The sequence below is a fragment of the Tamandua tetradactyla genome, chromosome 5, assembly GCF_023851605.1.
Source record: "Tamandua tetradactyla isolate mTamTet1 chromosome 5, mTamTet1.pri, whole genome shotgun sequence".
Classification (NCBI taxonomy): domain Eukaryota; kingdom Metazoa; phylum Chordata; class Mammalia; order Pilosa; family Myrmecophagidae; genus Tamandua; species Tamandua tetradactyla.
Window position 1 is genome coordinate 87,976,499 of NC_135331.1, and position 25,417 is coordinate 88,001,915.

General features: G+C 36.6%; 1 protein-coding gene across 1 annotated transcript in view; it reads right to left on the reverse strand.

Moving 5' to 3' along the window:
- Window positions 1–2,829: 2,829 nt before the first annotated feature.
- TSBP1 (testis expressed basic protein 1) overlaps window positions 2,830–25,417 on the reverse strand; it is a 72,450-nt gene continuing 49,862 nt past the window's right edge. Inside the window, 9 exon segments of the mRNA XM_077159406.1 lie at window positions 2,830–3,155; window positions 3,157–4,562; window positions 9,658–9,672; window positions 10,404–10,424; window positions 11,266–11,286; window positions 16,907–16,927; window positions 20,920–20,940; window positions 21,872–21,886; window positions 23,193–23,213. Of these exon segments, the coding sequence (XP_077015521.1) occupies window positions 3,102–3,155; window positions 3,157–4,562; window positions 9,658–9,672; window positions 10,404–10,424; window positions 11,266–11,286; window positions 16,907–16,927; window positions 20,920–20,940; window positions 21,872–21,886; window positions 23,193–23,213 (1,595 nt within the window). The 3' untranslated portion in view covers window positions 2,830–3,101.

Sequence of the window (25,417 nt, forward strand, 5' to 3'; positions counted from 1 at the left end):
TTCCCTTTACCCCTTCTTTTTCTTGGGTTCCTTTAAGATTTCCACACCTGTCTCTTTAATGAAGGATTCACAATTGTTTTCAACTGGACTCTTTGTCAGTGGCTTTTAGAGAATGATTTAAAAATTTTTCATAATTGGGGTTTCCCATAGTATGACTAACTTGCCCTGAAAGAAACAGTGGGAATGAAAATGTTTTTGAGGGTCAGTTAAACATTATAGAGAAAATGCAGAAAACTTTCTATGCATCCATTTTTTCTGAGTCCTTGGTTCAGTGGGGTATGCACCCAGATAAGGAGTCAGCTAAACTGGTTTCTAAAGTCTGTTTACTGTTTTTCATCAGTTGTCTTGCCAGTGTCTTAGCTTCTTAGCAGAAATCAGAAAGAAACTGCATTTGTAAGAGCCTTTTAAAAGCTACTAGCTAGCGGCCTGATGGATCAGAGAGAGCTATAGAAAAATAACATGAGGATTGTGAAAACCCAACTACTTTTAGCTATGTGAAAAGCCTTCTGGCCACAATTTTTCCCTGAGATCAGCGTAAAGTATATAAGAGCTAAGTCAGTTATGGCTAATGAAATCTCTAAATGTGCATATTGCAGAGCCATGGAAATAACCCACAATATAAATAAGCACTTCATATTCACTGTTTGAAAACTTGAACTTAACTTAGGCTTCTTGCATAACACAGCAGGACTGTGAGTACGTGGTAGGGGTCCGTGGTGTGGATTGTCCTAGAAGCTGTTCTCAGGCTGTAATTGGGTTGCATGAAGCATTTATGAAAATTTTATACTTTGGGGAGGAACTAATCTGGTTTCTTTCCCCTTTACATCAACTTCTCCAAAGAACCATAGCATATTAGTTTAATGTAGACAGGTTCTTTAGAAGCTCACGAGAATTTTATAGGGTGAATTGCAGACTCTCAGATTTGTAAGGAACCCTAAAAGATAATCTGTTCCAACCACCCAGCTGATTCGGACGGGTCTCCTTTGAGACATTCTCACCGTATGATCACACAGTTGATTCTTTTAGATGTCCTACTTCTCTTATACTGAGATAAAATCTATTACCTGTACCCTCCATTCACTGGTCTTCTTTCTCTGGGGCCATACAAAATATTCTAATCCATAATGGACCTTCATATATTCGAAAATAATTCTCATTGTCTCCTTGCATGTTTTCTTTTCCAGGTGATAACTGTGCAAACTTCCTGCTCATAAGAAACAATTTGACTTCCCTTACCATCACGGTCTTTGTCTTCTGTATACACTATATTATCCATATCCCATGAAAGAACTGAACGGACTATTCAGAGCATGGACTAACCAGCACAGAATGGATCAGGATGAAAATCAAATTCCTAAAAAGTATACTTTTAAAGCAGATTAAAATAGCTTTGTTGGAAAGCCATCCCATATCTACTTACTTGCATTTCCATAGTCTGCCTTCTTCACTTCCTTCTCTTAGCTTTTGGAAAGTGCTCTTTGCAAGACAATTTCGTCAGTCATCTCCAAAAAGTAACTACAGTGGTCTCTTTCAGTCCTTATTCTCCTTGAAGTCTTGGCTATTCTTTGATATCCTTTTTTCTTGAAATCCTCATTTTTCTTAGTTATCAAAACATTCTATTGTAAAGTTTTCCTTATATCCTCCTATCCTTAGTTAACTCCCTTTTCCAACCCATTACATATGATAAGCTTAGTTCTTGGACCTCTGTTCTTGGACATTAGTTCTTGGACTGCTGCTTTCCTAGCACTGTACTTTCTTCTTTGGAGAGCTCATGTAATCTTATCAATTGTTACCTCTACTGGATGGACTCCAGACCTCTCTCAGATGACAAGTGTTGTTTGTCCCCTTAAAACACAATATTTGTTACTCCTTCTTAGTCCCACAAACTAGCTCCTAGACTTTTTTTTTTTTACACTGATTCTCTGTCATACAGTTTCAAAAGTTGTGGAGTCATCACTTATTTTTTCTTTTACTTATTCATAGGCAGTCAGCCATCCTGAAAATCTCTCTTAAATTTATTCCCTTCTATTTATTTTCATTCCATCACCTACCACCCAAACCACCTCCCAATTGGGTTCGCCACCTATGATCTTTCTCCTCTTCAGTCTATCTTGCACAATCACAAGACTGACATATTTTGTAATACAGTCTTATTCATCTCACTCTCCATCTCAAGCATTCCAGAATGCTTCCAGTTGTCTGGAGAGCCAAGTCTAAATTCCTGGTTTGTTTTTTAAGACTCTTCAGAATCTTCTTCTAACCCCTTTCCAAAACTGTATGTCATAATGCCTGTTGCTATAGCAAAATTACCTACTGCCCCAAGAACATTTGGCACTTTTGCCTTTCTTCTCCTCCTTCTACTACACTCTTCATATTAATATCGAATTCATCTTTTGAGACACGTGTCATATACCACCATCCCTTCCCCATGAAACTACCATCTTTACCGTCTCATCTCAAGAGGCTCCTGAATGCTTATTATACTGTTCACCTAAATAGTCTTCTTTTTTGGGGAGGGGAGGGGGAGACCATGGTCCGGGACTCGAACCCAGGTCTCCTGCATGAAAGGCGAGCATTCTACCACTGAACAACTAAATCACCTTTTTGACACTTAGATTTTACTTTTTACAAATTGTCATGTACACATATACTACGTGACTATATATGTTACCACCTACTTGGTTGCAGGGACTCTGACTTATACCTTTCTGGGTACTCCTTAGCACTTAAACAGTGCCTTGCACACCTTAGGCCCACCATGAGGAGTTAATGGTTGATTGGTTGGTTAGGCTATCACAGATATGTCGTACTTTTCAAAGAAATTACACATTTCTTCAATCAAAATGTTTATTTTGGAAAATATCCAGGCTTTCTGGATGACATCATACAAATAGCAATTTATAAAATGAGCATTTGGAAACTTAGGTTTGTGGCTGAGTTCTAAAAATGGTGAAACTTCCGAAGAGCAGAAACTCTACAGGTACATAGATTATAGGGATTCTACATAATAACTCATTTAGGCGATGGCTTGGGACATGGCTTGCATCAGGAGGATGGAAAACACACGGTCAATTATCTTATGGGCCTTCCTTTATTTGTCCTTACTCTTCCACCTTTTTGTTATGTTTCTTGCCTTTACTTGTCTTTGCCCTTTGCTGAGCTTCCTGCTTTTTTACCTTTGACTTCAGCTGCTTTCCTTCCTTTAACTTTATCCTTTTCTTCATCACCTTTCTTGGTTTTGGAACCTCTGCCTTCCTTTCCTTTACCAATCTCAGACACACCCTTCCTTCCTCCAGCTTCTTGTCCTTTTGGCACTTCAGTGGCACTCTTTTTAACCTGGGTTTCCTGTCCTTTTGGCACTGTGGTGGCACTCTTCTTAACTTGGGCTTCCTGTCCTTTAGGCACTTCGGTGACGCTCTTTTGAACTTGGGCTTCCTGTCCTTTTGGCACTTCAGTAGCACTCTTTTCAACTTGGACTTCCTGTCCTTTTGGCACTTCAGTGGCACTCTTTTTAACCTGGGTTTCCTGTCCTTTTGGCACTGTGGTGGCACTCTTCTTAACTTGGGCTTCCTGTCCTTTAGGCACTTCGGTGGCGCTCTTTTGAACTTGGGCTTCCTGTCCTTTTGGCACTTCAGTAGCACTCTTTTGAACTTGGACTTCCTGTCTTTTTGGCACTTCGGTGGCGCTCTTTTTAACTTGGACTCCCTGCCCTTTTGGCACTTCAGTGGCACTCTTTTTAACCTGGGTTTCCTGTCCTTTTGGCACTTCGGTGGCACTCTTTTTAACTTGGGCTTCCTGTCCTTTAGGCACTTCGGTGGCGCTCTTTTGAACTTGGGCTTCCTGTCCTTTTGGCACTTCAGTAGCACTCTTTTGAACTTGGACTTCCTGTCTTTTTGGCACTTCAGTGGCGCTCTTTTTAACTTGGACTCCCTGCCCTTTTGGCACTTCGGTGGCACTCTTTTTAACCTGGGATTCCTGTCCTTTTGGCACTGCGGTGGCACTCTTTTGAACTTGGGCTTCCTGTCCTTTTGGCACTTCAGTGGTGCTCCTTTTGCCTTGTGCTTCCTGTTCTTTTGGCACTCTGGTGGCACTCCTCTTTCCTTGGGCTTCCTGACCTTTCGACATTTCAGTTTCACTCATCTTTACTCGGACTTCCTGTCCTTTTGGCATTCTGGTGTCACTCTTTTCTCCTCGGACTTCCTGTTCCTTTGGCATTCCAGTGTCACTCTCCTTTACCCGGGGTTCCTGTCCTTTCGGCCTTCCAATTTCACTCTTCTTTCCCCGGACTTCCTGTGCTTTCGACATTCCGGTATCACTTTCTTTTACTTTGACTTCCATTTCTGTCTTTCCCAAATCAGTGCCTTCTGCTTTACTTTTTGACACAATTTGGGGTTTTGGCCTCCAGGATTCATGAGAATCTGCAAACGTGGCCTCCTTCTCTAGTGCTCCCTTGCTTTCTTCTCGGCTACTCTGAGTCCTTGTAGTGCCTCCAATTTTTAGACTCTGGACTTTAGAATCTGAACTTTTTGCAAGATCTCCATCCATGTAACCTGGAAATATAACTGAGTACACAACAAAAGTGCATGATTCAGATATCAACTATTTTGCCTTTATTCTTATTTTCCCCTGATAATTGGTTTCTGTTTCTTTTCTCTTAAAACTGACAAACTGGAGATATTTTCCTGAAAATAAAATGGTGGAGCTCTACATATAAAATTATAAAAAAATATATATATATAAACATTGATCAAATTCAGACTTTTCAATAACTTGGGAAATTAATGAAAGCAAAGTAAACTGACATGTAAAAAAATGAAAGGAAACTATTTTTAGAAAAAATTGTGGAAAGAAGCAACACTCGTTTCTTGAAATAGAAAAAGGAAACACAAAATATGCTTTCCAAATTTAATAAAAATATATCTCATTTAAAAGTAATAACAGTACTAGCTGACGCTCATTGAGTGCTTACCATATACTAGGCACTTACTGTTCTAAGCACTCCACATCTAACTCATTTAATCCTCTCAACAACCATATGGGGTAGGTACTATTATTATCCTCATTTTACAGATGAAGAAACTGAGGCACAGAGAATTTAAATGAATGTGTATAAGGTCATGCAACCAGTAAATGGTGGGGCTACGATTCTAGTAGTCAAATTCCAGAATTCAGCATTAACCATCATCTAAACTGCCACTTGAAATATCTGCTGCTAGTGTTGCCAGCATTTCAGGTTCCTTTTATCATGTATAGGTAAATCAGCTCTGGTTTGTCTCAATTTCTATGTGATTGAATAAACTTGAATATTTAGCTTCTGGTATGTTTTTCAGTAATTTAATAAAAAAATTCCAACTTACCAAGGGGAATTATATGGGTTCCCACCATGGAGCAGAGGCATGTCTTGCTTGAGAAAATCTTATATTTAATATTTAATACGGTAGAAAGAATAGTGAATTTGGAAGCTGAATCAGAACACCTGGGTTTAGTATTCCTGCTAGCTGGGTTTGGGTAAATCAGTTAATTCCCAAAGACCTATTTTCCTTATATTTAGTCTCCTCTGCCACCTTGTAGAGTTTTGAAGGATTCTAGACAGATGTATAAGGAACATGGCCTTGGGAGACAGACTGGTTTAAATTCTGGTTCCACACCAAACTAGCTGGGTGACCTTGGGCAAACTTCAATTTTCTCATCTGTAAAATGCAGGCAATAAAAAAAAAATGTGGGCAGTAATAATAGCTACCTCACAGAGGTGTTGTGAAAATTAAATACTATTACCTAAGTAAAGCACTCAGTATAGTGCATGGATCATAGTAAGTAGTCAATAAATATTAGCTATTACTATTATCAAATGAGACAGTGCAGGCAAAAACTCTCTCTGATCTATCAAGACAAGTCATTCTTAGTTCCTAGCAAATAATTTAGAGTGATTAATCACATTACAGGAAGATTTCTTTCTTAAAAACTGATTATTGAAAGGTTTTTTTTTTTTTTTTTTTTGGTACATGGTCTGGGAATGGAACCCGGGTCTCCTGCATGGAATGTAAATATTCTACCACTGAACCACCCGTGCACCATTAAAAAAAATTTTTTTTTTGTTTTACATAGAAAGTTTTCCGGTGCAATTGGGTTTAATGTTTGAAAAATTGGCATAGACATAACTTCAGAATTTTATTAGTTGTAAAAAGTGAGGCACACCTGCACTTGGAAAGAAGGTAATTGTAGTTAAGTGTTTTCTGGTGTTTTTTCTTTGGTATTTAAAAGAAATAACCTCAGGAAAATTGCAGTAATGTTTTATGAATCCTTTCGTGTATTTTTTCCTTTAGTGTTGTTCATTAAAGTATGGATACTGATATTTTATTCTAGAAAAATCTATTTCCAATTTTTTTTTTTAGAGTAAGCAGGCAGAAAGTTTATTAGATGCACATGTAAGAGGACAAGCAGGCACTCTCGCAAAGACAGGTGAGGGAGGCGAGAGGCAATAGGTAACGTGGGGCCATTTGCTTTTTTTTTGTATGCTGGATGGCTGGGTCCCATTTCATTTTTTGTTCCATGTGAGTATCCTGTTATTGCAGCACCATTTGTTGAATTTTTTTGTTTGGTTGGTTTTTTTGTTTGTTTGTTTTGCTTATTTGGGGAGCTCATTGGCCGGGAATCGAACTGGGTCTCCTGCATGGCAGGCGAGAATTCTACCACTGAACTATCCTTGCACCCCCCGCCATTTGCTTTTATAGATTAGCTTGACTTATTCCCTCTTCATCCCTTCCTTGTTTGGGACTCTCTCTCTTACCCTCTACCCCCTTCTCTCCAGGGCAGTACCTCGTGTAGGAAGTGTATTTGGGTGGGTTGGTTGGCTCTACCCTTCTCCACAGATGAGTCATTCAGGTGGGGGTTGTTTGGTTCCAAAATTACCAGATTATTGGTACTATATGCAAAGTGTTGCTGTACTGAGAAAGACAGCCCGGAATATTTTTATTTCTGATGGTGTACCGATGGACTTTGTTTTATCTGAGGGGAATGTATATAGTATGTAGAAGAGCATTTTTTATATTGAGGCTTCTAACCTTAAGAATTCTATGGAATGTACTCCTCAAACAAGTTGATTTTTCTTAATATCTTAATGTTTTTAGTTTTGCCATCTCTTGGAGTACACTTATTTCATGCTTCTACTGTGTAAAACATTGGATGACCCCTCCTTTTTCCTTTTCCTTTCTGTTTTTTTTAACCTAAATTTCTTTCTGAATTGTATAGAACTTGAATATTCTCAAACTTAATTAAGTAGTCAATGTTTACTTTAGCTACGCTTTTCCTAATTTTAAATTTAAAGAATTCTATTCTTTTCCCCACTGCAATGAAAAATACTGTTAATCACTTCAAATAGTATCTTTATCCCTCAATTACTTTAAAATATTTTCTGTATTTTTTCTATCTTGAATTTAATGAACAGAAATTAAATTTACCTAGGATTTTTTTTTTTCGGGAAAATAGCTATTCCATAAATTGGGTTCATTTTTATTTCAACTTTCCATTTCTGAAGTAAACCACAAATCATGATTCCACCAAATTTTAGATTCTTCTCTCCCTTTGCCTCCCAGATTTCAAGAGAGAGCTTAAATCTTTTCTTTCTCTTGGACATAATAATCTGCTATGATTAATTACAATGTAAATCTTGATAATACAAAGATTTGTAAGCCATAGAGAAAGTCCATTTATTGCAGGCAGTAGCCCATTTGGCAAGTTTTATAATACAATCAAAAGATTTAATTAAGACTTTGGGGATCATTATGTGTTCAGGTTGATGAAAAATTAATGATTCAAATTTTTAACTGGTTGGATTTTTGCTACCAGCTGACCGATATCATGAAATAATTATCATATTAATTTTAGCTGTATGATACTTAATGTAGAAAAAAAGAATATGGGCTTCATTAGGAAAGAAATCTTATCAGGCTCTTTAACTATTGACTGGCAGGGACAGTACAATTAGATTTATTTTCTAAAAGATGTGTTAAGCATCAGAGATGAAACACTCTCAGGCCATTAACTGATACTTTCAGAGATTGTATATACTTATGAGCTGCATGAGAGGCAAGCAATAGGGATCCAGCTTGAGAGGAGGGTTATGTTTAATGGCCTGATTCACCTTAGATCTCTCTCTGAACACTGAATTACACCTTAACTTCCTTTTTCTAAAAACATCAACTGAGAAGAGTGTGTTCAAAAGATTATAGCAATAAGAAAATACCTTTTACTTGAAAAACTTGAAAAAGATGGAAATGTTTTTCCCCCCGGCAGCTTTCAAAAATGCATCCATTTAAAGCTAATTTACTCTCAAGAAGGTACTTGGCGTGTAATTCCTTCTTAGAGCTCTTTCTTCTAACAAGGGAAGCACAAAGTCCTCATGCTGTCACCTTCCTTATGGACAGTGGTCTCAGCCCTTTCCTGACACCCAGACAGAAAGTGGCTGCTCTGAGTGCACACTGCTTTCGGTGCTACTATGAATCAAAAGACAATAATTGTTCCTTTCCACTTCACCTTCTCTTCCGCTCTTCTCCAAACCCGCCCTCTCTCTGGGACTAACTGGGAAAGAACAGGGCTTAAACATGAATAAATATAAAGACATATTTTGTGTTCATCGGTGTTTGGAATGTTTGAGATGTGTGAAATGTATCTCACTGCATTGAAGTTGTACTTGCTTCTTATGATTATATATTTACAGAGTTTTAAAAACTTATTATTTGGTTTTGTTTGGTATGTTATCTTTGAAGAGCTGAGCACGCATTACATAATCCTGGTATACAGAAAACCGAATTTAGAAAACAGTTAAAAAGTTTAACGTCGATTAAAATAGGAATCATATTTTTAAAATAATGCTTTTGCATGCATTTAATTACCCAGCTTCTTTAGTAGATGCATGTTTGTACTTATAAATATTTGACTTATAGATAAAAGTTTCATAGCTAATCACACACACAAGAGGCATTTGTGGTTTAGTATTAGAGGTAATGTGTCGTGAGGAAATAGTATGCACCTCAGAGACAGGAAGTCTTGGGTTTAAATCCTGGCAATGCTGTTTACAATCTTTTTAACCTTGGGCAAATGTCTGAGCCAGTTTCCTGATCTGTAAAGTGGGGGATAATAATAGCTACCAGGCAGGGCTATAGTAAAAATAAGAGATAATGTTTTTTGAAAGTGCCTTGCACAGTACTCAGTATATGATAAGTGCTTAATACTTACTGCTCCTCAAGGATACAGTTATTTAGAAGGCAACAGAAAGTAAATGAGATTTTGTTTTTAACTAGTTTTTATCCCCCTATTAATTTCACAACTGAAAAAAAAAAAAACTTTTAAATTCCCAACAAAGAACTAGTGGAATCCAGAAACTGAGTTTTCCTTCACTATTTTTCTAGGCATCAGCAAGGAGATTCCTTTTCAGAGTCTAGAATAATGCCAGAGATAATGGTGCAGTTTCAAACGAACTTCATCTCCTTTCCAAAAAAAAAATGTTATTTAGAATCTTGCAAGAGTCTGGTGACCTCAGAAGCACAAGCCTCTATTTTTGGCGGGGGGGGCGGGGGGGGGGGGGGGGAAACAGCCCTGGCCAGCAAATAACTATAAACAATGTGAAATATCAAAGTTGAAAATAGAAAAGGAACTTACCCACAGGGGTTAGTGCTAAAAATAAAACACAAAAGAAAGATCAGTGGTGATTTTTTAAATTCGGGGAAAACCCAGCTTTTAATATTTTTCTAGGTGAATGCAGAAACAGGTTCTTCCAAGGGAGGATAAAACTGTTTCATCTTCAGTGAAACAGGGCAGCAGGAGTGCTGCTGGACAAAGCTTCCCATTCCACTCTACAGAGAGAGTTATCTTTAGGATGCCATTTAACTAACTGAAGGAATTTAATCCCTGGGTAAGTACTGTCTATTCTACTCTAAGTCAAAATTATTGCATTCCCCAGTTTTTTTTTGTTTTTTTCAAGTCAAAAATTTTTACCCACTCTTTCGATCAGTTTGGAAATGTGTATGTTGGTCAATTACCTAAAATCATCATCTTGTCCTGACATCTACTCTTTATGTCAATCTTAGGGGATTTTCTTTTTCATAAAAGTGCTAAGTTGCCACATTGTAACACAGAGAAAAGGGGCTTGCCTGTAATATACTAGCTGGGAATATATGCTACTGGTAATTTTTGGTAGTAATTAGCCAGAATCAAATGCAGGACCATTATCTTTTGCTCCAAAAGGAAAATAGATAAGAAGGAATCAAAATTGAAATATAAGGGAACCACAGATTTAACTAATAATGACTGTTCTATGATAGAAGACAATGGACAAGAAAAATTGGGAACAAAACTCAAAGGTCCTAGACACAGAACTAGAGTAAGGTAATTAACCCCTTACTTACTAATTCCTCTGGAACTGTCCACTGAAAGAGAAAGACAAATACATCAGTAGCTATTACAGGGCTCCCCCTTCTTCCGCAACCCCCAAATATGTTTCATGAGCAACTAAGTTCCATTTATTTAAAAGTGGGGGCCTCCATTTCCATTCCCCCTTCTCTTGGCCTATTGTAGTTCGAAAGAACTTGTGATAAGATACTTTACTTGCTACTGAAACTAATCACTTTTATTTTTCCTTAATTGTTCATGGTTTTGCTAGATGCATTCAATTGCAATTTAGAAAATATGGATGTATAATAGTCTAACATTAGAAGATGTGTGTTTACACTATTCATGGACATGATATGAAATCTTTAAGGTACATTTTGTGACCAGGTATTAAAATGTGTTGATGTTACTTGATGCATGTAATATAAAAAACACACACAAAAAAATAAGAATTAAATTGCAAAAAAATAAGATACTCAGGATTGTTTATCAGGTACGAAAATGGGGAATTGGGTACTTCAACCCTGGAGCCCATGGAACACCTCCAGTCCACCATGTCTTCTTGTCTATCCTGTGGGGATTTTACATTTTTAAGTGGTTGAAAAAATAAGAAAAGTAATATTTCATGACACATGAAAATTCTATGAAGTTCAAATTTCAATGTCCATAAAGAAGTTTTAAGGGCATACCCATATTCATTCATTTACATGTTGTCTGTGGCTGATGGTGTGTTACAGCACCAGTGGTAAGTGGATGTGGCATAGACTTTATGGTATGCTTAAAATAATTTTTATCTGGCACTTACAGAGAAAGTTTGCCAACCCCTGACTTAGAAGAAACTAAAGAACAATTGAGCTTAGAAATAGTTTAGGAACTTACTAGTGGGTACTTGAGGTATTCCTGAAAATCAAATCAAAGAAATAGGATTAATGGAAACATATTTGGATCAGAAACACAGCTCTCCTCCACTCTCGCCTTGCCCAACTATTTCTTCTAGGGTGCCATCAAGACCTCCAGCCCGATACAATGAAATATGATGGGAGAGTCAGTTCCTCAGTATTTTGTAAGAACCTAATACTTTTCACCACCTTTATGACTCTGTCCAAGGTCCAAGTCACTATTATGTCATTTCTCTAGTTGCTCTCTTCTTCCACTCCCCACCCCGTACCCGACTAGTCAATTCCCAATATGGCAGTCAGAGAGGAGTAGGCTGTATGGCGGGTCACATCTTATTATTTGTTTATGTGACTATCCTGTTATTGCAGCACCATTGTTGATTTTTGTTTGTTTGTTTGTTTTTGGGGAAGTGCATGGAAGGGGAATCGAACCCCGGGTCTCCTCCCACATGGCAGGCGAGAATTCTACCACTGAACTACCCTTGCACCCCTAGAGAGGATTTTAAAAATGTCTTTCGGATCAGGTCACTCTTCTGTGGCAGGGTGCCCTCTTCTCACCCACAGTCGAAGTCAAAGTCACTATAGGACCTGCAAGGAAGGCCTGGATGGAAAGTCTGGATGGAAGGTCTGCCCCCCTAAAACAGTAACTCCTACTCCTCTCACTTTTCATTCTGCTCCAGAAATGTTTACTTTCTTTCTTTTCCTCAAGTAGTCTAGATCATCTGCTGTCCCCGAGACTTAGAGTATTCTCACACATCCACAAGCTAATTCTCTCACTTCTTTCATGTTTCTTCTCAGCTATCTCTTCTCAGTGGGGCCTTCCCTTATAATCTCTTTTAAAAGGGATTATCTTTTAAAAGAGATTTTGATTACTCACTCTCTATTCTCCTGTTCCTCTCAATAATACTAAATACCTTCTAATAAACTCTGTATTTTACTTATTTCTCCTGAGTTGTCTATCTTTTCTTCCTGCCACCCCACCTACCCCTAATTTTATGATAGCATCGATTTTTTTTTTCAGTTTCTTTTCACTGCTCTATTTCCAGGGTTTAGAGTAGTCCCTGGCTGTAGTTCAGGTTTAATAAAAATTAGTCGAATGAAGGAATAGCCTAATCCTATAGCTTCAATGTTACCACTATCTTCCCTAGTTCACTCTTTTTTTTCCTACATTTTGCTGCTTCCCCCTTTTCCTTTCCTATTTCTTTCTTCTGTTATCCTCTTACCCCTTGAAGACAGTAAAGAAAATGGAAAAGATCCCATGGATCCTGCAGTTCCTTTAAAAAAAAACTCTATTTTGAAATAATTATAGACTCACAGGAAGTTGTAAAAATATTACAGAATCTCATGTACTCAAATAGCTTCCCCCAGTGATGACATCTTATATAGCTGTAGGATAGAATCAAAACCAGCCAACTGGCAGTATATTGTTGACTAGGCAGCAGACTTGACTCAGTTTCCACTATTTTAAAATCTGCATGGATTGCATGCATTCATCGTGTGCAAGCTCTCTGCAGTTTAACCTGTGTACAGATTTGTGTAGCCACTACCACAATCAAGATACAGAACTGTTCCATCATCTCAAAAGAGCCCCTTATGTGGCCTCTGTATTTCTAAACCCCAACCCCAGCTTCCTACCAGCCACTAATCTGTTCTCTATCTCTACACTTTGGTCATTTAAAGAATCTTATATAAATGGAATCATACAGTATGTAACAATTTGAGGTTCTTTTCATTTAAGCATAAAGTCCTTCAGGTTTATTCTGGTTGTTGCCATATTAATAGTTCATTCCTTTTTACTGCTGAGAGGTATTCCACTGTATAAATGTGCCAGACTTTGTTCAATTCCACTGTATAAATGTGCCAGAAATAGAGCAGTGAAAAGAAACTGAAAAATCCCCTCCCATCGAAGGGGATTTGGGTTGTTTCCAGTGTTTTGCTATTATGATGAAAGACACTGTGCACAAATTTTCATAAGGATAGAAGGTTTCATTTCTCCCAATTAAATGAATGCCTAATAATGTCATTACTGGGTCAAGTGGTATGTGCATGTTTAGTGTTATAAGAAATCGTTAACAGCTTCCCAGAGTGGCTTGTACCATTTTCAGCATTTCCATCAGCAATGTGTAAGATCCGTTTTCTCTGCATCCTCACCATCATTTGGTATCTTCTCTATTTTTTAGTAAACTGTTCTAATAGTTGTACCATAATATCTTGTTTTAATTTGCGCAATGACTAATTACGTTGAAAATTTTTCATGTGCTTATTTGCCATCGATATCTTCTCTGGTGAAGTATCTTTTTATCATTCACTTATTTTTTAATTGAATTAGTTTTTTACTACTGAGTTTTTTAAAATTAGAGACGCTATTGAGTTTTAAGCATTAATAGATAGGAGCCCTTTTTGGTTGGATATGCTTGGAAATATTTTATCCCAGTCTGTAGCTTGTCTTTTCATATTTTAGCAGAGTCTTTGACAGTGAAAAGCTTTTAATTTAAATGAAGTTGAACTTATTATTTTTCTTTTATGAATTATGGTTTCGTTATCATGTCTAAGAAGTCTTTGCTCAGCCCTAGGTCCCAAAGATTTTTTCCTATTTTTTTCCCAAAAGTTCTCTAGTTTTATGTTTTGCATTTAAATCTACAATCTACTTTGAATTTCTTATACGGTGTGAAGCTTAGATTGAAGTTCTTTTTTTTCCTATGGGTGTCCAATTATTCCAGTACCATATTTTGAGGGTTATCCCATCCTGTATTGAATTGCTTTTGATATTTTGCCCCCCCTCAAATTGATTTGCCAAATTTGTGTCCAGATTCTCTATCCTCTTCCATTTATTTGTCTTGCTATTCCTCTGCCAATACCATATTATCTTAGTTACCATAGCTATAGTGTAAGTTTTAATATCAGGTAGAATGATTCCTCCCATTTTGTTCTTTTACAAAATTGTTTTAGCTATCCTACTAGTTCCTTTGCCTTGTATATAAATTTTAGAATAAGCTCATCTATATAAACATTTTTGTTGGGATTTTAACAGGGATTGAATTAAACTTACAGATCAGTTTGGGGAAAATTGCATCTTTACTGTCTTGAATCTTCCAATTCGGGGCACCATTATGTGTCTACAAATAATTTTCAGCATATAGATCCAGTATGTGTTTTGTCAGATTTGTATCCAGGCTCTTCATTTCTTATGGAGCAACTGCAACTGGTATTGTGTTTTAAATTTTGGTTTCCATGTTTGTTAGCAAACAGTTTGTTGTTGATTTTTTGTGTCAATCTTGAATTCTGCAACCTTGCTGAACTTAATTAGTTCTATAAGTTTTTTTTCTTTTTTTTGGTGGATTCCTTGGGAATATCTGCAGCAACAATTATGTCATTTACAAATACTTTTTTTTTTTGCATTCTATATGCTTTTTATTTACTTTTTTGTTTTGTTCTGCTGGCTAGGACTTCCAGTACTGTGTTGAATAAGAGTGGTGTGAGTGGAAATCTTTGCTTTGTTTCAGATCTTAATGGGAAATCATTCAATTTTACACCATTAAGTATAATGGTAGATGCTCTATACTAGTTTGAGGATTTTCCCCTCTATTCCCAATTTGCTGAGAGATTATGATAATAAATGGGTATTTAATTTTGTCCAATGCTTTATTCTGTACCAATTGATAAGACCATGTGGTTTTTCTTCTTCTGTTGATATGGTGGGTTATACTGATTGACTTTTTTGTGTCTATGTCTGTGTGTGAGATTAACTTTTAAATATTGAACAAGCCTTGTTCATATTATACATTATCATCCCTTTAATGGCTGCAAGACCTATAGTATATTCCCTGTTTCATTCTCAATATTGGTAATTTGTTTCTTCTCTCTTTTTTTGTCACTCTTACAGGTTTATCCATTTTTACTGACCTTTTCAAAGAACTAGCTTTTTATTTTCAATTTTATTGAAGTCTGCTCTTATTTTTATTATTTCCTTTATTACGTTTGTTTTGGATTTATTTTTCTCTTTTTCTAGTTTCTTGAAGTAGGACCTTAAATTATTGATTTGAGATTTTTTTTGTTTCTAATGTAAGTATTTAAGTTAAAAGTAAATGTAAGTATTTAACATTTCTCTCTGAGCACTGCTTTAGCTAGATGTACAAATTTTGATAATCTTCAATACTTTTAGTTTTAAATATTTTAAAACTAAAATATTATATCCAAGGCTTCCTCTTTCATCTGCAATAATAATTTAGAAGTGTGTTGTTAACTTCCCAGAGTTTGGAGATTGTCCTGTTGTCTTATTGATTTCTAGTTTGATTCCATTGTAGTCAGAAAGAATACTCTGTGATTTTTCTTCCTAATTTATTGAGATTTGTTTTATGACCCAAGATATGATGTATAATGATATGTGTTCCTGATGTTTGAAAAGAATGTGTGTTCTGCTTTTGTTGAGTGGAGGTTTCTAAAATGTCAATCGGATTGTGTTGGTCATTTTGTTGTTCACTTGTTCTTTTTCCTGGCCGATTTTCTGGCTAGTTATTCTATCAGTTGGTGAGAACAGGGTGTTGGAGTTCTTGAATATAACTGTGGATTTTTCTATTTCTCTTTTCATCTCTATCATTTTTTCCCCATTTATTTTGTAACTTTGTTTTTTGGTACATACACATTTTGGATTTTTATATCTTTATGGCCTGTTGATTATTTTATCAACACTTAACATCCTTTGTGGGCCTTGGTAATTTTCTTTGCTTTGAAGTCTACTTTATCTGATATTAGTATAGCTACTCCTACTTTTTTTTTAAAAAAAGTAATGCTTGTGTGGTATGTCTTTTGCTATCCTGTTTCTTGCAACCTACTATATTGTTAAATTTGAAGTGAATTTCTTGTAGACAGCATGTAATTGGGTTATGTTTTTTTAATCCACTCTGCCAATCTGTTTTTTTTAATTGGTATATTTAGACCTGCAGTTCCTTTTGAAAATGAATAGTGTAGTTTGCCTGAGCATATGAAAAGGAATTCCCAATTTAAGTCTCCCAAGGAGGGGAACTCAGGACAGGCTTCCAAAGTGCTGCTTTAACTCTTCTTTACAGCAATAGTGGTCCAAGTTTATTTATGATGAACTTTAGGAATGAGGTTAAAAGCCTTTCTTTTTAATCTTCAACTCTATATAGTGTTTTCTTTGTTTACTCTTTGCAGTCTATCCTTTCTTATACTCTCACTTCTTACATTTTATTTTACTTTTGCTATTTTTCATCTTTTGGAATTTTGTTTTGTGACCCTATAGCTTCAAATTGAAATATAAACTTTGTAGTGTGTTGTTTCTGTGGTCTTTCCCCTCATCTGACCCTAACATATTTTTTCCAGCATTATCACCCTTTATTTCTTTTCTTTCCCTAATTCTCCAGCTGGATGAAATTTTTTTTTTCCTTTTTCTTTGCCAGCTGATTTCCTGTCTCAGTTGGCCTTTGATTTACCATACAAGCTATTCATAACAAAGAAATACTGGAAGATGTGGAAGAAAAGCGTTGGAAAACAATCTGACCCATGGGGTTCAGAGTGGTCAGAAATCAAAAGTGTGGGTGAAAAGAAAGGAACCCAAATGCTACAGAGGTCCAGAGCTAATTAACTGAAAAAGAGTAGGAACTTACCAGCTGCTACTGGAGCAATTGCTAAAAAAAAGAAAAGAGAATGAATTAGTTTTTATTTTAATCACATACTCAGTACCCACTGACAGCCCATTTGGAACATCAGAAAGTGGACTTTGGGAAAATTAAATCTTATAAGTATATGCTATCCCTTATTATTTCCCTATTAGTTAATTAATTAATCCCTATTAATTCAAGATATACTTATTTGGTAATTTAAATAGCCAGGTTACTAGCTTAATTTTTTTTTCAGCTTTCTTACTTTCAATCCCCTACCATGCCAGCCCCCATCATATTTCTTTTTGCAGTACAGAGAAGCTTATTTATATTTATTCAAAATTAGTTTTTCCGTCTTTGTTCTTTTTGATAACTCTGAGGTTAATGTTAATGGGAACATTTGAGTTCTAAAGTTAGCTTAGGAAATAGAATGTGTTAGGAGGAGCCTTCCAGATATTTTAGGACACTAAAGAATAGCAGGATTAAGAAAGAGAAAAGGAATTTATGCATGAGCTTTGCATTCTTTGCTAAAATACCAGCACACACTAATGTGATTTGCTTGGGACACGAGACAAATGTTTTCACTGGCACATCTCCAAAGGGTGTAAAAAAGGCAGGGCATAGATTAAATAGTCAGAGAGACTGTAAGAAATCCCTAAAGCTTCAATTTCCTGAGCTTCTCCTATAGTCTTAATCTTTAGTGGTGTATATTTTTAGGGTGGGCAAAATGGAGTTGAGTTTAGGCCCACTTCTTTTTCTTTTCAGTTTTTTTTTGGGGGTGGGGTACATGGTCCGGGAATCAAACCCGGGTCTCCCGCATGGAAGGCAGGCATTCTAACCACTGAACTACTCTTTTCAGTTTTTATTAGATATTAAAACTCTTCACGAGCTAGTTGTTTATTTTAATTTAAATTTTGTTCTTTTTATATTTCTTCCTAATTTTCTAATCTCATAATATTTCTGTTCTGTTCTTCACCTTGTGTTTTATTATTCTTCTTGGTTTACATTATTTTCTTTATTATTTCACTTCTTATTACAAAGCATCTGAGCTAAAATGTCATTACTTTAGGAAATTTATTCTATTTTTTTATGGCAAGTCTATATTGTCTCCTTATTTACCCTTTGACTCAATAGAATTTTCACTTAAAGTCAATAATTTTAGGAAATGCAGAAAAATCTGAAAGCAAAGGAGAGGAAATATGCCATTTAGGTTCTGCATTCACAGAAGTGAATATAATCAGAGAATGGGACCTAAACCCTGTGGAAGGTCAAAGGACACAAGAATTGCCAAGCAGCATGTTGATGGGTTTTGAAAGGAACTCTTAATAAATCAACCGAACACAAAGTTCAAGCTTCCAAAAATTTAGCTACCAATCATATTCTTTACAGTGAGAGAGGAAAAGAAACCCTGAGACTGTTTTTCCTCCTAAGAAGGAAGCTGTAACGAAATATAACAGATCAAACTCTGTTTGTACACTAGCCTAAGCCTGGAAGGCAGAGCTGAAGGCATCAAAATGCTGACAACACAACTTCATATGAACTGCAGGTAAATAGAGAGTGGGGGGTGGTGTGACATGTAGTAGTTATTATTGTTAATGATGTTAGTACTTATTAATATTTAGGTATTAGTATTCAGTTAGTATCAAATATTAATTTCACATTATTATATATTAGCATTATTTATGAGTTTTGAGCTAATGGTGAGGGTAAAGACTTACTGAAACAAATTAAAGACTTATTCTTTGTGCACAGGACATTTAGAAAAGAGTTGAAATGTGGCCATTTGATAAAAATGACTGGCTTTTGTGTGGGGCAGAGGAAATTTGGAAAGCTGCGGAAAGATAGTCAGCAAATTTAAACAGAAAATCTCGACCAACACAGCCATTCCTCCACCTAGCGTCTTGAACAGAATTTATCCCAATGCCAGTGCTCCTAAAAATAGTTAAGACTGGACCAAGGTTTCATCATTTGATAAGAATAGCTAGCTCTCCCACTTAAAGTGCTCAGACTGTCTGACTTCAACTTAGAAAAAGTTCTTTAAGACCACCAAATGAAGGACCAAACAAGTAGAAGTACATTAGAATTCCATATCAAAAACAGAAAATTAGATTTTCTCTGGGAATGTTACTTTGAAATGGTAACTAATGTGGTCTTTCTTGCTAATAGAATTGTGGTGAAACTATCATTCTATAGGAACTGTAAAATAAAAATGTGAATTCTCTGTTAAGAGAGATAGGAGAGGGGGAAGTATATATATATATATATAGAGAGAGAGAGAGACACATTTCTTAACAAACTGAGTAAAAAGGAAAATTCCACATTCACTGATAAAGTTTTAAAAAATGTTTCTTTTGAAAATCTGCTGAAAGTATGCTAAAGTAAGCCTTTGAAATGCAAATCGGAGGGAATCAGATGCTGCCTCATTCAATCTTAGCTTTTACAATTTTCCTGCCTCTTTTGGCTGTGAGACCAGATGACTCCTCTCTCCCTTTCTCCCCATCTTCAGATTTCCTCTGTAGCTTAGTTTGTTATTGACAAAATGTTTCAAGTGTTACCAGCATGTGTTTTCCTCTCTACATTTTTCCTCTTCTAGTAGAGGCTTATGCTTTTCACCAATATATAAATAAGTTAAATTTTCCAGTGCTGTGGAGAAAGGGGAGTGAGCACATCATTTAAAAGGAAGTGATCACATAGAGAAAATATCAAATAGCTATAATTTAATTTAAATTTTAGAGAGATTAAATAATTTATTCAAAGTCACATATCTGGTAAGTGTATTAGCTGGGATTTGAAACCGGGTCTGTCTGATTTCTTTCTTAACCCTCATTTATATTACCTTTGTATCTTTTTACCAATTAACATGGGAATGGTTTATTCCCTATTTAGAATTATTCCTTAAAGCGCATCTTTAGAAATGGAATACTGAGTTATAGGACACTATACTTTAAGGTATCCTTGCAACATTTTCATTCTAATGAAAATGCAAATTTTCATTCTAAAAGGGTTATATTAATTAACTGTGGGACCAGCAATGTATGAATATATAATTTTTACCAAAGCATTTCCAGTGTTGCTTATTATATTTACGTAGTTCTCTCATTGTCTTAATTTTCTATCTTTTTTTCCTTTGCCAATTGTGGGTATGCTGTGGTTCATAAATTTACCAGTCACTAAAGGGGAGACCAGATAATGGAGAGACAAAAGGGACTGGCAAATGAAAATGTAAAACCCTTTACTTCAGGGAAAATTTTCTAAAGGTCACTGGAATTAAAAAATAGATGAATAACTTACCAACAGGTATTAGAGTAACTGGCAGAACAATATGAAACAAAAATGAATTAGTAGAGTTTTGAAGGAAGAATATAATTTCCTTCCTTGCTCCTTCCAAGGGGTTAACAAAAATATCTTTGGAAGATACCAAAGCTCCCCCAAAAGATGGCCATAACAGAATATGGGGGATTAGCATCTCTTTTGTGGTGAAAGAAAAGTCCTATTCTGATTGAACTGGCTTCAGTATATTTCAGTTTGGTAGAAAGGTAGAAGGGGCAGGCATTTTATGCTTTTAGGCCATTTGTTCTCTTTCTCAGCTAGCACGGAGGGTTTAAATCCTACAGAGAACTTTTAAACAATTAGAAATTCTCTTTCCCTGTATCTAAAATATCCATTTCTCAATGCCCTTACCTCAGCTTTTCCTCTGTTTCTCCTTATTATTTCCACATTTGTTTTACCCCACTCTCTATATCTTTATTCATGATTATTTTTTATAGTTTGGAAAATTTTACTTGCTATCAAAAGTTATTTGAAATTTTCCTTAGAAAACAAAATGTTTCCTCTATACTTAGTCTCTTAGCCAAATGTTTATGCTTTTCATTGAGTAATTAGTAACCCAGCAGGTTGCTAAGTAAGAAGGATAGGAGATATTTGTAAATAGAAACGAAGGTAATCAGAGTTAGGAAAAGTTTTCTCTGCATTTTGGATCCCCAATTTGTACAAGAGTTATGAAAAGAAAAGGAACTTACCGATAGGTACTGCTACATGAGCTAAAATCCAAACACAAATATCAGTATGGGTTGACAATGCCACAAAATCAATACTGAAAATAGAATTTTTACTGATACCACTTCCAGACAGGGATTTTTGGAATGAAAAAAACTATTGTGTTCCACTTTTTCCCCATTAATCATTGTGGTCTATGCTTTGTATATTATCGTGATTGTCTAGCAGGATTCTGGTAATGGGGAGAGGGTGTGAGAAATATAAACGTCAATGTTTTCCCTGAAATGGAAATAGGTTTAGGTAAAGAATGTATAACAGAAGCATAAAACAAAAAGGGGATTTCTTAGAATAGTAGGTGTTGTTGAAGTGGGTATAGTTTTCAGTGATGAGGACAGAAATAGACTCTTACGTACCACTAATGTGCATTTGTCAGAGGCAAGAATTCTATTTTTAGGAGCAGTGGGAGAATTGGATTATTTTTTCTTCCTAGTCTACTCAATCTCTCTGGATTCGAAACATGCCAGTAATGTTTGAATTCACATGTGAACTCCTGGAAAGGTGGTTTTTCTGTCTTGTCCCCTGCTGTATTGTCAGCGCGTGGTATGTCCTCAATAAATATCTTTTGATTAAGTAAGATCTCAATTTAACTTTGACATTGGATTTTATTTTTCTCATCTCCTACTTTTTTTCCTTTCTTAGCAAAATCATTATAAACTCTAATAATAAAAATAGCAACAGCTAAGGTTTACAAAAATGTTCAAAAGCATCTCCAACTCCCAGATCACTTATAGCCAGCTCATTATTTGATTTGTCATCAGTGTTTTTAAATTATTTTTTTACTTTCTAAAATATTCATCACAATTTAGAGGAAGCTGAAAGCAAAAGAAACTTGAATGTCAATGTCTTAAACACGGCAAGAGAAGGATACAACCAGTATCAAGAGCCAATCCCCGAATTGATGAATAAAGAACTTACTTGGTTCTGCTTTCACTGTGAAAAAGAAATCAAATAACTAAATGAATTGGAGATTTCTGGATGAAGAACACAGTTATTTCTTATACTCTTTCTGCTGGGACTATCAGAAAAAGAACTTTGCGACTCCACCAGATTCTCTAGTTAGAATTGGCCAAATATAGGTGGGAGAATAAACAGCTTCAGATTATTTTGCTCAAGTCTCTCTTAACTTGGGTGCCATTTGGGAGAGAATGGATAAAACTGGCTTCATTTTGGGAGGCTATTTCTTCCTTCTGACTTCTCTCTGTTAATTCAAAGTTTCAAAAACCACTGACTGGTAAGATTTTTATATCACTTTATTGCCTTATTATTGTTATTAAACTCTTCCCCATCACTTCTTTGGAATAATAGTGTTGATTCACCACGAGCACTACCATGAGCCTTGTTTGCCAACACCTGTCTTTACATTAATTTGAGGTGGATGTGGCCGTATTTCTAATTGTTGGACTAGGATGGAGACAGTCTAGACCTCAGAGCCATATAGAGAGATCTGGGTTTGAATCTCAGACTCTACTACTTAGAGTTGTGGGATCATGGACAAATGGCCTAGCCCCACAAGCTCTTCTACTAAAATGGGAATAACAGTATTTAAATGATACAATGAGCATGAATATGTAAATCCTGATACACTGTCTGGTACACTGTAAATGCTTGATAAATGTTATTTATTACCATAGCACCATATAAGCTACCAATCAGTTTCAACTGTAGCCTCCAAATGCAAATGGAGCATGCTACTACAAGGAGATACAGGGAAACTGAAAGCAAGGAGGTAGGGAAGTCTGAAAAATTCAGAGATAAAAATCTTAAGTCTTGGTACATTTGTGTCCCGACCCGCAGGACAGTCAACGGGGGTCCGCCACCTGCTGAGGGAAGAATGGCGATGGGACAGAGAGACGCAAGAAGGGCAGCAAGACAGGATTCTGATCAAGCTGCAAATTTTATTAACCAAGCCAGGTGTATATATACCGGCTTGGGGAGGGAGTAGGGTATGTGGAGCATTATGATAGGAGGGAGTTCGCGCCGGCGGGAAAGACTGGTTAGATAATTGGTGGGGAATTCGCGCCGGCGGGAAGGTCCCGGCAGGAACCTATTTCCGTGAAGAACCTTGTTGTACTAAGTAGGTGCTGTTGCATCAGCCAGGGTGGCCATGTTAGCCCAGTCGCCATTTTAGGCTAGCCTCTTGTCCCCAACACATTTGCATTAAAAACACAGGGCACAGAAGAGCCTCTAGACACCATAAAAAAACTAATAACAATAGAATGGAGGAAAATAGACTTACTGTTAGATTTCGCAGGTCTTGCTTTAATAAAAAAAAGACAAACAAATTAGTGTTGCTGTCTGATGAAACAGAAACATATATTTTTTTCACTGATGTTATTTCCAAGATGATTTTCAGACATTGAGTTGTGGTGAAATGTAGGGGTATAAAGCAGGGAGCTTTTTGCTTGGGAATGTTATGTAAGGAAGAGTGCCTAGCTAGGGGTGGAGCTCATCCTTTCCTTTCCCTTCTAGGTCTCTGATTTAAATCAGGAAATGGGTCACTTCCTTTATTTTAAGTAGAGCTACTTTCTTGGCCTTTCATTGTCATTTTTCTCTCCCACCCCCAACATGCCCACTCTTGATTTCTGCAGACCTCAGCAATATTCCTCACTTGATTTGCAAACATTGTCACTCTTTCCTCTGACAGCAAGTACTAGGTTCTCTTCAGTAAAAATGGTCTCTGCCAAAGCAGGCACTTCATAAATGCTTGTGGGGGCGACGGTGAAATCTTCCCCAATGAGGCCAACGTCAGGGTACTGCTCCTTTTCTTCTGTCCTCTCCTTGCACCATTAGTCAGGAAAAATTCTGCCTTACAAGTGATACAGATATGGGGCATAGGAAAGAAGGCAGCAACCCCACCACAGATGTGGGAAGGTGAACAAAAGAGGCTGCTTAGGGAGGGGCACCCATATAGCATTTTGGGCCTGAGCCCTGGCAGATTCTTAAACGTAATATTTGCAAAATTTGATGAAGCTAGGAATAATGATTTCAAAATCAGAAGGAATTCTTTATCTAGCATGACATAGAATTTTAAATATAGTTTGGGATCAGCTTGTTGTTTTGTTCCAGGAGGCCGTGGAAAGGGCCATGGCATATAAAAGTAAAGCAGAGATTGTGCAAAAACTTAAGGTTTGAAAAGGCGATGTTTGATAGGCTGTGACTCCCAATAACTGCTCCATTTAAGAAGAAGAAAACCGATTTCAAAGAGTTACATTTCTGTAGATATTCTAATTGTTTATGTGTTTCCTTTTTGTTGGGAAAATCTCTGCTTTCTAAGTATAAATTTGGATTGCAGCAATGTTGGAAACTTCCTGTGTATGTCCTTCTTGATGACAGAAGACTAAGGAACAATTTTATTGAGATATGTTATGAGACTGAACTCAAGCTGTGCTATTTTGTGGCTTAGGTGACAAATATCAGAGAGGAGTGGGAAATCCTCATTGCACATGGAACCTGATACCACAAAGCACTGGAGGACCAGTGGCTTTTTTTTTTTTTTAGCATCAAAAGGTCCTTATGACCTTGACAAGGACATCAAGAGCAGTAGCCATGGAAATGGGGCTCTTTCAAATAGTTTCATGGGTGGTGGACTGGATAAGGGAAAACGGAGCGTTGATGCGATAGACTAATGGATGAAGATGTGTCAGGCACCCCATTAGAAGTTCAGAGAAATACTTGGAGGGACAGCACACACGATATGGGGCCCATGTCTTAGTTTTGTTGTGCTTCTATCACAAATACCACAAATTGATTTTGGCTTAAATGAAAGGGATTTCTTGTCTCTGGTTTTGGAGGCTGGAAGCCTTGCCTTCTCCTTGGGTTGGGAGCATTTTAGCTGGCCAGCAATCCTTGTGTCCTTTGGCTTTCCTGTCAGATGCTGATGTCCTCTCTTTTCTCTCCTGGGTTTCTGCTGACTTCTGCTCCTGGCTCCTCCAGTGGTGTTCTCTGACTTCGGCTTCTGGTTTCTCTCTCTTTATAAGGCCTCCAGGTCCTATTTACAATGGGCTTTTACCCAGAGGGATATGGATTAAGAACATGCCTAAATTGGGGTATGTGTTTCCATCTACCACTAGATTAATCTTTTCAGGTGGGTACTCTGGTGATATACAGGCCAAATTTGTCTTGGTGATACAATGCATTAGGGCTTCACAGAATAATCCTTTACCTTCTTTTTATTTTGAGATATTTTAAAAAACACTCAGAGGATAAATCTCAGGCATCAATAATCACACCACCTACAATGTGACATTACTCCTAATTGCTTCCAATTTTTCTTAAGAAAGAAAATAACACAGAAATAGCAAAAATCTCTTTGAACCACAAATCCCAGGTTTAATCTCTTCCCTCTGCTTTCCAGAGGCAACTGCTATTCTAAGTTTGGTGTGTGTCCAATCATTTGTAAAAGTATTTTATACATATGTAGTTCCTTAAGGAATATGGTGGTTTAACTTTTATTTTTTTGCT